This window comes from Schistocerca gregaria, chromosome 7 (assembly GCF_023897955.1).
Source record: "Schistocerca gregaria isolate iqSchGreg1 chromosome 7, iqSchGreg1.2, whole genome shotgun sequence".
Taxonomy (NCBI): domain Eukaryota; kingdom Metazoa; phylum Arthropoda; class Insecta; order Orthoptera; family Acrididae; genus Schistocerca; species Schistocerca gregaria.
In genome coordinates, this window is record NC_064926.1 from 495,812,112 (window position 1) to 495,826,059 (window position 13,948).

At 40.7% G+C, this 13,948-nt stretch overlaps 1 protein-coding gene across 1 annotated transcript in view; it reads right to left on the bottom strand.

Annotated features, from left to right (window-relative positions):
- Window positions 1–13,948, bottom strand: part of LOC126282446 (uncharacterized) — a 781,073-nt gene that overhangs the window by 146,082 nt on the left and 621,043 nt on the right. Inside the window, exon 5 of the mRNA XM_049982101.1 lies at window positions 11,981–12,150. Within this exon, the coding sequence (XP_049838058.1) occupies window positions 11,981–12,150 (170 nt within the window). The remainder of the gene's footprint in view (window positions 1–11,980; window positions 12,151–13,948) is intronic.

Below are 13,948 nucleotides of genomic sequence, written 5' to 3' on the forward strand. Positions count from 1 at the left end.
GTTGGACACAGGCGCATGTATCATATTAAGAGAAATGGATCAGCAGAGAAAGATATCCCTGCTTTCCAAAACACATGGTATAGCAGCTCTGACATACTAAAGATCAGAAGTTGCAGCAGAGGTGGCTACTAGCCTTGTGGACAATGTTTCAGCGTTTCTCAGGATCTGGAATCTGAGGCTGGCTTAGCTGGTGTTTGAGAGTGCGGCGATTGGTGTAATACCAATCAGGAGAGCCGCGGAGTGGCCGCGCGGTTTCAGGCGACATGTCACGGTCTGAGCGGCCCCTCCCGCCAGAGGTTCGATTCCTCCCTCGGGCATGAGTGTATGTGTTGTTCTTAGTTTAAGTAGTGTGTAAGTCTAGGGACCGATGATTTAAGCAGTTTGGTCCCTTAGGAATTCACACACATTTGAACATTTTGAACAATCAGGAGAACGTAACACTTAGCGGGATATTCTTTAGAGAAGCGGGGATGAAATTAAATTTATTGACTTGTTGTCATATCGTCTTTTCGTCATGGGATATTTTGCTAAAGAAGCAGTTACGCGATTTTCGGGCTGTACTAACTTTGGAGTGTGTTGGTGGTCGAGTTTTATTGGTGGGAGGAAGGAAGTTTAAGTTAGTTTAAGTAGTGTGTAAGTCTAGGGACCGATGATTTAAGCAGTTTGGTCCCTTAGGAATTCACACACATTTGAACATTTTGAACAATCAGGAGAACGTAACACTTAGCGGGATATTCTTTAGAGAAGCGGGGATGAAATTAAATTTATTGACTTGTTGTCATATCGTCTTTTCGTCATGGGATATTTTGCTAAAGAAGCAGTTACGCGATTTTCGGGCTGTACTAACTTTGGAGTGTGTTGGTGGTCGAGTTTTATTGGTGGGAGGAAGGAAGTTTAAGTTAGTTTAAGTAGTGTGTAAGTCTAGGGACCGATGATTTAAGCAGTTTGGTCCCTTAGGAATTCACACACATTTGAACATTTTGAACAATCAGGAGAACGTAACACTTAGCGGGATATTCTTTAGAGAAGCGGGGATGAAATTAAATTTATTGACTTGTTGTCATATCGTCTTTTCGTCATGGGATATTTTGCTAAAGAAGCAGTTACGCGATTTTCGGGCTGTACTAACTTTGGAGTGTGTTGGTGGTCGAGTTTTATTGGTGGGAGGAAGGAAGTTTAAGTTAGTTTAAGTAGTGTGTAAGTCTAGGGACCGATGATTTAAGCAGTTTGGTCCCTTAGGAATTCACACACATTTGAACATTTTGAACAATCAGGAGAACGTAACACTTAGCGGGATATTCTTTAGAGAAGCGGGGATGAAATTAAATTTATTGACTTGTTGTCATATCGTCTTTTCGTCATGGGATATTTTGCTAAAGAAGCAGTTACGCGATTTTCGGGCTGTACTAACTTTGGAGTGTGTTGGTGGTCGAGTTTTATTGGTGGGAGGAAGGAAGTTTAAGTTAGTTTAAGTAGTGTGTAAGTCTAGGGACCGATGATTTAAGCAGTTTGGTCCCTTAGGAATTCACACACATTTGAACATTTTGAACAATCAGGAGAACGTAACACTTAGCGGGATATTCTTTAGAGAAGCGGGGATGAAATTAAATTCATTGACTTGTTGTCATATCGTCTTTTCGTCATGGGATATTTTGCTAAAGAAGCAGTTACGCGATTTTCGGGCTGTACTAACTTTGGAGTGTGTTGGTGGTCGAGTTTTATTGGTGGGAGGAAGGAAGTTTAAGTTAGTTTAAGTAGTGTGTAAGTCTAGGGACCGATGATTTAAGCAGTTTGGTCCCTTAGGAATTCACACACATTTGAACATTTTGAACAATCAGGAGAACGTAACACTTAGCGGGATATTCTTTAGAGAAGCGGGGATGAAATTAAATTTATTGACTTGTTGTCATATCGTCTTTTCGTCATGGGATATTTTGCTAAAGAAGCAGTTACGCGATTTTCGGGCTGTACTAACTTTGGAGTGTGTTGGTGGTCGAGTTTTATTGGTGGGAGGAAGGAAGTTTAAGTTAGTTTAAGTAGTGTGTAAGTCTAGGGACCGATGATTTAAGCAGTTTGGTCCCTTAGGAATTCACACACATTTGAACATTTTGAACAATCAGGAGAACGTAACACTTAGCGGGATATTCTTTAGAGAAGCGGGGATGAAATTAAATTTATTGACTTGTTGTCATATCGTCTTTTCGTCATGGGATATTTTGCTAAAGAAGCAGTTACGCGATTTTCGGGCTGTACTAACTTTGGAGTGTGTTGGTGGTCGAGTTTTATTGGTGGGAGGAAGGAAGTTTAAGTTAGTTTAAGTAGTGTGTAAGTCTAGGGACCGATGATTTAAGCAGTTTGGTCCCTTAGGAATTCACACACATTTGAACATTTTGAACAATCAGGAGAACGTAACACTTAGCGGGATATTCTTTAGAGAAGCGGGGATGAAATTAAATTTATTGACTTGTTGTCATATCGTCTTTTCGTCATGGGATATTTTGCTAAAGAAGCAGTTACGCGATTTTCGGGCTGTACTAACTTTGGAGTGTGTTGGTGGTCGAGTTTTATTGGTGGGAGGAAGGAAGTTTAATTTAGTTTAAGTAGTGTGTAAGTCTAGGGACCGATGATTTAAGCAGTTTGGTCCCTTAGGAATTCACACACATTTGAACATTTTGAACAATCAGGAGAACGTAACACTTAGCGGGATATTCTTTAGAGAAGCGGGGATGAAATTAAATTTATTGACTTGTTGTCATATCGTCTTTTCGTCATGGGATATTTTGCTAAAGAAGCAGTTACGCGATTTTCGGGCTGTACTAACTTTGGAGTGTGTTGGTGGTCGAGTTTTATTGGTGGGAGGAAGGAAGTTTAAGTTAGTTTAAGTAGTGTGTAAGTCTAGGGACCGATGATTTAAGCAGTTTGGTCCCTTAGGAATTCACACACATTTGAACATTTTGAACAATCAGGAGAACGTAACACTTAGCGGGATATTCTTTAGAGAAGCGGGGATGAAATTAAATTCATTGACTTGTTGTCATATCGTCTTTTCGTCATGGGATATTTTGCTAAAGAAGCAGTTACGCGATTTTCGGGCTGTACTAACTTTGGAGTGTGTTGGTGGTCGAGTTTTATTGGTGGGAGGAAGGAAGTTTAATTTAGTTTAAGTAGTGTGTAAGTCTAGGGACCGATGATTTAAGCAGTTTGGTCCCTTAGGAATTCACACACATTTGAACATTTTGAACAATCAGGAGAACGTAACACTTAGCGGGATATTCTTTAGAGAAGCGGGGATGAAATTAAATTTATTGACTTGTTGTCATATCGTCTTTTCGTCATGGGATATTTTGCTAAAGAAGCAGTTACGCGATTTTCGGGCTGTACTAACTTTGGAGTGTGTTGGTGGTCGAGTTTTATTGGTGGGAGGAAGGAAGTTTAAGTTAGTTTAAGTAGTGTGTAAGTCTAGGGACCGATGATTTAAGCAGTTTGGTCCCTTAGGAATTCACACACATTTGAACATTTTGAACAATCAGGAGAACGTAACACTTAGCGGGATATTCTTTAGAGAAGCGGGGATGAAATTAAATTTATTGACTTGTTGTCATATCGTCTTTTCGTCATGGGATATTTTGCTAAAGAAGCAGTTACGCGATTTTCGGGCTGTACTAACTTTGGAGTGTGTTGGTGGTCGAGTTTTATTGGTGGGAGGAAGGAAGTTTAAGTTAGTTTAAGTAGTGTGTAAGTCTAGGGACCGATGATTTAAGCAGTTTGGTCCCTTAGGAATTCACACACATTTGAACATTTTGAACAATCAGGAGAACGTAACACTTAGCGGGATATTCTTTAGAGAAGCGGGGATGAAATTAAATTTATTGACTTGTTGTCATATCGTCTTTTCGTCATGGGATATTTTGCTAAAGAAGCAGTTACGCGATTTTCGGGCTGTACTAACTTTGGAGTGTGTTGGTGGTCGAGTTTTATTGGTGGGAGGAAGGAAGTTTAAGTTAGTTTAAGTAGTGTGTAAGTCTAGGGACCGATGATTTAAGCAGTTTGGTCCCTTAGGAATTCACACACATTTGAACATTTTGAACAATCAGGAGAACGTAACACTTAGCGGGATATTCTTTAGAGAAGCGGGGATGAAATTAAATTCATTGACTTGTTGTCATATCGTCTTTTCGTCATGGGATATTTTGCTAAAGAAGCAGTTACGCGATTTTCGGGCTGTACTAACTTTGGAGTGTGTTGGTGGTCGAGTTTTATTGGTGGGAGGAAGGAAGTTTAATTTAGTTTAAGTAGTGTGTAAGTCTAGGGACCGATGATTTAAGCAGTTTGGTCCCTTAGGAATTCACACACATTTGAACATTTTGAACAATCAGGAGAACGTAACACTTAGCGGGATATTCTTTAGAGAAGCGGGGATGAAATTAAATTTATTGACTTGTTGTCATATCGTCTTTTCGTCATGGGATATTTTGCTAAAGAAGCAGTTACGCGATTTTCGGGCTGTACTAACTTTGGAGTGTGTTGGTGGTCGAGTTTTATTGGTGGGAGGAAGGAAGTTTAAGTTAGTTTAAGTAGTGTGTAAGTCTAGGGACCGATGATTTAAGCAGTTTGGTCCCTTAGGAATTCACACACATTTGAACATTTTGAACAATCAGGAGAACGTAACACTTAGCGGGATATTCTTTAGAGAAGCGGGGATGAAATTAAATTTATTGACTTGTTGTCATATCGTCTTTTCGTCATGGGATATTTTGCTAAAGAAGCAGTTACGCGATTTTCGGGCTGTACTAACTTTGGAGTGTGTTGGTGGTCGAGTTTTATTGGTGGGAGGAAGGAAGTTTAAGTTAGTTTAAGTAGTGTGTAAGTCTAGGGACCGATGATTTAAGCAGTTTGGTCCCTTAGGAATTCACACACATTTGAACATTTTGAACAATCAGGAGAACGTAACACTTAGCGGGATATTCTTTAGAGAAGCGGGGATGAAATTAAATTTATTGACTTGTTGTCATATCGTCTTTTCGTCATGGGATATTTTGCTAAAGAAGCAGTTACGCGATTTTCGGGCTGTACTAACTTTGGAGTGTGTTGGTGGTCGAGGTTTATTGGTGGGAGGAAGGAAGTTTAATTTAGTTTAAGTAGTGTGTAAGTCTAGGGACCGATGATTTAAGCAGTTTGGTCCCTTAGGAATTCACACACATTTGAACATTTTGAACAATCAGGAGAACGTAACACTTAGCGGGATATTCTTTAGAGAAGCGGGGATGAAATTAAATTCATTGACTTGTTGTCATATCGTCTTTTCGTCATGGGATATTTTGCTAAAGAAGCAGTTACGCGATTTTCGGGCTGTACTAACTTTGGAGTGTGTTGGTGGTCGAGTTTTATTGGTGGGAGGAAGGAAGTTTAAGTTAGTTTAAGTAGTGTGTAAGTCTAGGGACCGATGATTTAAGCAGTTTGGTCCCTTAGGAATTCACACACATTTGAACATTTTGAACAATCAGGAGAACGTAACACTTACCGGGATATTCTTTAGAGAAGCAGGGATGAAATTAAATTCATTGACTTGTTGTCATATCGTCTTTTCGTCATGGGATATTTTGCTAAAGAAGCAGTTACGCGATTTTCGGGCTATACTAACTTTGGAGTGTGTTGGTGGTCGAGTTTTATTGGTGGGAGGAAGGAAGTTTAATTTAGTTTAAGTAGTGTGTAAGTCTAGGGACCGATGATTTAAGCAGTTTGGTCCCTTAGGAATTCACACACATTTGAACATTTTGAACAATCAGGAGAACGTAACACTTAGCGGGATATTCTTTAGAGAAGCGGGGATGAAATTAAATTCATTGACTTGTTGTCATATCGTCTTTTCGTCATGGGATATTTTGCTAAAGAAGCAGTTACGCGATTTTCGGGCTGTACTAACTTTGGAGTGTGTTGGTGGTCGAGTTTTATTGGTGGGAGGAAGGAAGTTTAAGTTAGTTTAAGTAGTGTGTAAGTCTAGGGACCGATGATTTAAGCAGTTTGGTCCCTTAGGAATTCACACACATTTGAACATTTTGAACAATCAGGAGAACGTAACAGTTAGCGGGATATTCTTTAGAGAAGCGGGGATGAAATTAAATTCATTGACTTGTTGTCATATCGTCTTTTCGTCATGGGATATTTTGCTAAAGAAGCAGTTACGCGATTTTCGGGCTGTACTAACTTTGGAGTGTGTTGGTGGTCGAGTTTTATTGGTGGGAGGAAGGAAGTTTAATTTAGTTTAAGTAGTGTGTAAGTCTAGGGACCGATGATTTAAGCAGTTTGGTCCCTTAGGAATTCACACACATTTGAACATTTTGAACAATCAGGAGAACGTAACACTTAGCGGGATATTCTTTAGAGAAGCGGGGATGAAATTAAATTCATTGACTTGTTGTCATATCGTCTTTTCGTCATGGGATATTTTGCTAAAGAAGCAGTTACGCGATTTTCGGGCTGTACTAACTTTGGAGTGTGTTGGTGGTCGAGTTTTATTGGTGGGAGGAAGGAAGTTTAAGTTAGTTTAAGTAGTGTGTAAGTCTAGGGACCGATGATTTAAGCAGTTTGGTCCCTTAGGAATTCACACACATTTGAACATTTTGAACAATCAGGAGAACGTAACACTTAGCGGGATATTCTTTAGAGAAGCGGGGATGAAATTAAATTCATTGACTTGTTGTCATATCGTCTTTTCGTCATGGGATATTTTGCTAAAGAAGCAGTTACGCGATTTTCGGGCTGTACTAACTTTGGAGTGTGTTGGTGGTCGAGTTTTATTGGTGGGAGGAAGGAAGTTTAAGTTAGTTTAAGTAGTGTGTAAGTCTAGGGACCGATGATTTAAGCAGTTTGGTCCCTTAGGAATTCACACACATTTGAACATTTTGAACAATCAGGAGAACGTAACACTTAGCGGGATATTCTTTAGAGAAGCGGGGATGAAATTAAATTCATTGACTTGTTGTCATATCGTCTTTTCGTCATGGGATATTTTGCTAAAGAAGCAGTTACGCGATTTTCGGGCTGCACTACCTTTGGAGTGTGTTGGTGGTCGAGTTTTATTGGTGGGAGGAAGGAAGTTTAAGTTAGTTTAAGTAGTGTGTAAGTCTAGGGACCGATGATTTAAGCAGTTTGGTCCCTTAGGAATTCACACACATTCGAACATTTTGAACAATCAGGAGAACGTAACACTTAGCGGGATATTCTTTAGAGAAGCGGGGATGAAATTAAATTCATTGACTTGTTGTCATATCGTCTTTTCGTCATGGGATATTTTGCTAAAGAAGCAGTTACGCGATTTTCGGGCTGTACTAACTTTGGAGTGTGTTGGTGGTCGAGTTTTATTGGTGGGAGGAAGGAAGTTTAAGATAGTTTAAGTAGTGTGTAAGTCTAGGGACCGATGATTTAAGCAGTTTGGTCCCTTAGGAATTCACACACATTTGAACATTTTGAACAATCAGGAGAACGTAACACTTAGCGGGATATTCTTTAGAGAAGCAGGGATGAAATTAAATTCATTGACTTGTTGTCATATCGTCTTTTCGTCATGGGATATTTTGCTAAAGAAGCAGTTACGCGATTTTCGGGCTGTACTAACTTTGGAGTGTGTTGGTGGTCGAGTTTTATTGGTGGGAGGAAGGAAGTTTAATTTAGTTTAAGTAGTGTGTAAGTCTAGGGACCGATGATTTAAGCAGTTTGGTCCCTTAGGAATTCACACACATTTGAACATTTTGAACAATCAGGAGAACGTAACACTTAGCGGGATATTCTTTAGAGAAGCGGGGATGAAATTAAATTCATTGACTTGTTGTCATATCGTCTTTTCGTCATGGGATATTTTGCTAAAGAAGCAGTTACGCGATTTTCGGGCTGTACTAACTTTGGAGTGTGTTGGTGGTCGAGTTTTATTGGTGGGAGGAAGGAAGTTTAAGTTAGTTTAAGTAGTGTGTAAGTCTAGGGACCGATGATTTAAGCAGTTTGGTCCCTTAGGAATTCACACACATTTGAACATTTTGAACAATCAGGAGAACGTAACACTTAGCGGGATATTCTTTAGAGAAGCAGGGATGAAATTAAATTCATTGACTTGTTGTCATATCGTCTTTTCGTCATGGGATATTTTGCTAAAGAAGCAGTTACGCGATTTTCGGGCTGTACTAACTTTGGAGTGTGTTGGTGGTCGAGTTTTATTGGTGGGAGGAAGGAAGTTTAAGTTAGTTTAAGTAGTGTGTAAGTCTAGGGACCGATGATTTAAGCAGTTTGGTCCCTTAGGAATTCACACACATTCGAACATTTTGAACAATCAGGAGAACGTAACACTTAGCGGGATATTCTTTAGAGAAGCGGGGACGAAATTAAATTCATTGACTTGTTGTCATATCGTCTTTTCGTCATGGGATATTTTGCTAAAGAAGCAGTTACGCGATTTTCGGGCTGTACTAACTTTGGAGTGTGTTGGTGGTCGACTTTTATTGGTGGGAGGAAGGGGGTATGCAAATTTTTACGTCGTAGGGCATGGAGATGAACAGATCGGAGCTATGCAGACGCAACTGGAGAAGCTGACTGGGGATGTATTCGAGTTCTCAGCAAACCGATCGCAGCGTCGAACGCAGGGAGGCTCGTGTTATGGGGTGAGTGTCGCCTTCAGTTCCGGCATATTAGGATAAGGAAGAGTTTGTCGTCACACTAGTGATATGTTTCACTGTCCCATGTGTGTACGTGCTTTGTCAAATCTTTTGAATTCTTTCATTCTTGAGTCAGAAAAGCAGTGACTGTAATTGTCATATAGTCAGGGTGCAACACATTCCACAAGGGTAGATGCTGGATTATGAAGCAACTCTATGCCATCGACTAACTTTGCCAACTGACTGTATTAGTTATGCAGTTGTCGCTGGAAAGTAAGTTGTAGTGACTTTGATAATTGCATAATTGTTTTGAATGCTTTATAATTCCAATACTTTTTTATAATAAACCATAGAATACATTTGAATCTTGCGTTTATTACTACATATAATTCTTTTCAATGACAAATATGATGTCCATTCCTCACCTTAAGATTCACTGCTACAGCCAAAATAATTTATAGCGTTAGTAAATCCGTTGCGTGCGTTAATTTCAGCACTGAGTGTCAAGAGTGCACCTGTTACATGATTAATTCTAATTCCGTTAAGTTTACTTACACACACGGGGTTTTAAAATCATATGAATGAGTCACGATTGGGATCAGCCAGTTCGTACAAACACCCGAGTGTAACAATTTGAGGGATATTAAGTGTTACGATCACATAGACTCTGTCATATGTGAAGGAGGTGGCAGACTTCGGTTCATTGGCAGGGTATTGGTAAAATGCCGTGAATCTATGAGTAAAATTATGTAGAAAACGGTCAGGCGACTTGTCGAGGAATACTGGGTGGGGTGCTTAAATCCGGACGAATTTCAATTTGAATATCCCGCCGGATGTCGCGATTGCCGCTCTTGAAAGCCATAAGCACCTAGAAAACAGGCAGAACCTCAAAATGGTTGTGCTCCGGACAAGTGCGGAGCACCACCGAAGAGCTGCTATTATCGAAATTCCTCACTCTGGGGGTTCTCCTACTGACATATTGTTCACAATATTGTGGCCAATAATAACGCTTCCAACCCAGGGAGGAAACCTCATTCCAGTAAACGTGTGTCATGAACTGCGGTAGTCATCGTAAAGACTCAGTCACTGATTTAGGAGGATTTGGGGCAATCGCTGAGGAAATTGGCGCCAGTATTGAATGTTAGCAAGCGAACAATGCGTCGGATGGCAGAGGAGGACCTTATAGAAGACATTTAGGACAAAACTGACTATCGGATAACGTTGACATGTTCTGGTCAAAGATGTTCTGGTCCCAGAATTTTCCGGACTCCTCTCGACTACTATGTTTGGAGCGTAGTCGAAAGAGTTGCCAGTAAGACGAGACACCCCAATGTCGCATCTCTACGCACCGCTATCGAAGCACCATTCACATATATGGACAGCGTTGTTTTTAAGAGTGGGTGCTATCACTTCAGTACAGAACTGGAGGCGGTCATTGCGACTAAAGCGGATTACATCGAGTAATGTTACTCTTGAAAGGTACCACTACTTACATGTAAAAGAATTTTCATTTTCATTTGTATTTTGTTTCAATAAATTTGCTTTTAAGAAAAGTTTCATTTGTCCGGATTTAAGCGCCACATCCTCTATTATTCAAGTACGGGACTAACAAGAAACATTGAGGGTTAAAATAGAAGGCAAAGCTTGAGATGCAACAGGTTTCATACCCAAGTGTCACTGAGATGCTGAAACATCTGCACCGCCAAAAGCATGAAATTAGTTGCCGGCTATCCTGCGAGAACCAGAATTAACTAAGGAATCTGTAAGGATCACTCAAATGAAAATGAGACACATGAAAAAAAGTAAACTCAAAATGTCCACAGGTGCACTGCCGGTCTACAGTGTCGTGGCCGCGACCGAGCCCAGTTCCCCCTTAGCAGCCATAGCGTACGGATCTCCGTGCCGGAACTTTCACAGGAGCTCAGTCCGTCAGTTCACCTGATGACGGCGACATGTATGATCGCCGAAATATTGTGCCCGTTGGACACTATAGACCGGCAGTACACCCGTGGATATTTTGATTATCAAATACGCCGGGAGAAACTCAAAAATCACAGTAAGTAAACTGTTTATTGTTTCAAACGTATTCGCCGTAACTGTTAATACATTTATCCTTCATATGAGAGAAGATGGTCAGTGCCTTTATGCAAAAATGTTTGCTGTTATCTACGGAACCTTGATGGTACTAAGGCGTCCAACTCTTCATCCTAAGCAAATTGAATGTCTTACTTCAGGGCTCCAAGAGTATGGAAATCACATGGGGGATATCGAGACTGAATGGAGGAGGTATAAGGGCTACGCAGAGAAACTTATGCAGCCTACTATGAACAATCTTGACAAGAAGTGAGTCCTCACTTTGCTTACTTTTTTTTCCATCTGTCTATTTTTCATTTGATTGGCCCTTAAAGTTCCGCTGTTTAATATCTATCTGGAAGACCGTCACTGCCTGGTGTCTTGTTTTCTTTAAGTAAACTTAATACTTTTAAATAATTGGGGTTCTAATATCGATATATCTCATCTGTGACTCAGTGCGATAGTAAAGCACTGTATGTTAACTGGGGACCTAGAAACGACGGAGAGGCTTCGTCCCCGCCACAGCCGCAGTGGTCCACAACCCCACGACGACTACCGCAGTCCACTTCACCCCTCCATCGCCAAACACCGAACCCAGGGTTACTGTGCGGTTCGGCCCCCGGTGGACCCCTCTGGGAACGCCTTACACCAGACGAGTGTAACCCTTATGTTTGCGTGGTAGAGTAATGGTGGTGTACGCGTACGTGGAGAACTTGTTTGAGCAGCAATACCCGACATAGTGTAGCTGAGGCGTAATATGGCGAACCAGCCCGCATTCGCCGAGGCAGATGGAAAACCGCCTAAAAACCATCCACAGACTGGCCGGTTCACCGGATCTCGACACAAGTCCGCCGGGCGGACCAGGCGCTCATTCCCGCCTGGAAAGCCGTGCGTTAGACCGCACGTCCAACCGGGTGGGCTAAAGCACTGGTACTCTAGTAGCCTCTAGCGTCAACACATTTTTGAATGCCGAACGTGAAATATGTGAGTCTAGCTGCAGACTTCATTTTGGGTGCCAGACGAACCCACGAGAGACTTAATGGAATGTTTGGAGCCATTCATTAACTTCATGTATGACCATAACTCCCGAGGATTTTCTGATTGATCTTTCGCCAGAATCAGACTGTGAAAACTGTTGTAGGCTGTACGTACTTACTCTCTTTCGGAAGCTCGAGCTGCTAATAGGTTTTGTCTATCAGATTTCTTTTTGAGTTGAGTGGCCTTAGCTCTGAGCAGTAAAGGCCTTGAGGAGACTCTGTGCTCACCTGTGCGACCGGCAGGAGTCGCTGTCAGAGGTCTGCGTGTAGGCGTGGTAGGGCGGCGGACCCTCCTCCTCCTCGGACGTCGTCGTCGTCGTCGTCGACGTCAGCTCCAGCGAGGGCGTGCTCAGCTGCTGTGGCCGGTGCCACGGCACCAGCACGTCCTGGGACTCGAACTGCGGACCACGCAACACTTGGTCATTAAATGCCGCACTGCTAATCTACGTATGCAAATGAGCAGAGGCATGTGTCTGTGTTCCAGCACGACTCTGGAGGTCCTGCAGCAATTCCAACCCGGTATATTAGATAAGTTACTACTTACTATTTAATATTTCTTCATTTATTTATCTGTTACTTTCTTTAGACCTACTATAAATATTTATATGATAGGTCGTTTTTTGAAATTGTTACTTATTTTAATTGATTACGAAGCTGCGTTTCACTACAGTAACAACAAAAAACAACTATAACCATAATAATAATAATAATAATAATGACATCGACATAAAAACCTACATTATGGACAGGTAGACAATTTAAGAAAATTCTTTATAGAACGCGCAGAAACTAGGAAAATACACAAAGCAATCACTCATATAAATACGTCGGCTACACCACTGCAATTTCATAACCACTTCTACAACCCTTTAGATCACATAACATCAACAGATACGGAGAAAGTAAATTGGAAAAAGAAAACACTACATGGCAAGCACCCGTATAATCTAACATAGCCACACATCGATCAAGACGGATCCAACACATGGCTAAGAAAAGGCAATATATACAGTGGGACGGAAGGATTCATGATTGCAATACATGATCAAACAATAAACACCAGATATTACGACAAGCATATTATTAAAGATGCCAATACCACAACAGATAAATGCAGACTTTGCAAACAACAAATAGAAACAGTAGATCACATCACAAGCGGATGTACAATACTAGCAAATACAGAAGACACGACAATATAGCAAAACTAATATATCAAAAACTTGCCATACAACATAAACTAATAAAACAACACGTTCCCACATACAAGTATGCACCACAAAATGTACTGGAGAATGATGAATACAAATTATACTGGAACAGAACCAATATAACAGATAACACAACACCACATAACAAAACCTGACATTACACTCACCAATAAAAAGAAGAAATTAATAATCGAAATATCCATATCCAATAAACAAATATACATAAGAAAACAGGAGTAAAAATTGAAAAATATATCCAGCTGGCTGAGGAAGTCAAGGACACGTGGCATCAGGATAAAGTTGACATTATACCAATTATACTATCAACTACAGGAGTCATACTACGCAATATCCACCAGTATATCAACGCAATACAGCTACATCCAAATGTACATATACAACTACAGAAATCTGTAATTATTGATACATGTTCAATTACCCGAAAGTTCCTAAATGCAATGTAACATATACCGTACAGTTAAAAGGAAGTCACACTTGATCAAGGTCCGCGTCACTTTCCATTTTTAACCAGACATAACGTCTGAGAAAGGAAAGGAATAATAATAATAATAATGATAGTATGGTCTGCGTCTGCTCACCAGGAGGTGAGGCTGTAAACATGCTCCAGGAACTAACAATCCCTACTTCTACACAATTAGCAAAGGTAGATAATTGATGAAAAGCAAACATGACTCGTACAAGTAATGAAAAAATTACTTCAGGTGACCAATCCACCCATTCCAATGTGGCAACCAAGCATTCGGATTCTGGGAATGTTGGACTATACGAGAGAGCAAGTCGGAGTGCTCTGGTAAACGTCCACGAAAAACTAACAAGTACATGGGCACTTTCAATATTCAGACACTTATTCAAGAAGGAAAATTACACAATCTCACAACAGAACTCACGAAGCAGAAAACTCAAATTCTCGCCTTGCAAGAAATACGCAATACAGGTTCAGAAACGATGCACTACAATAATTACA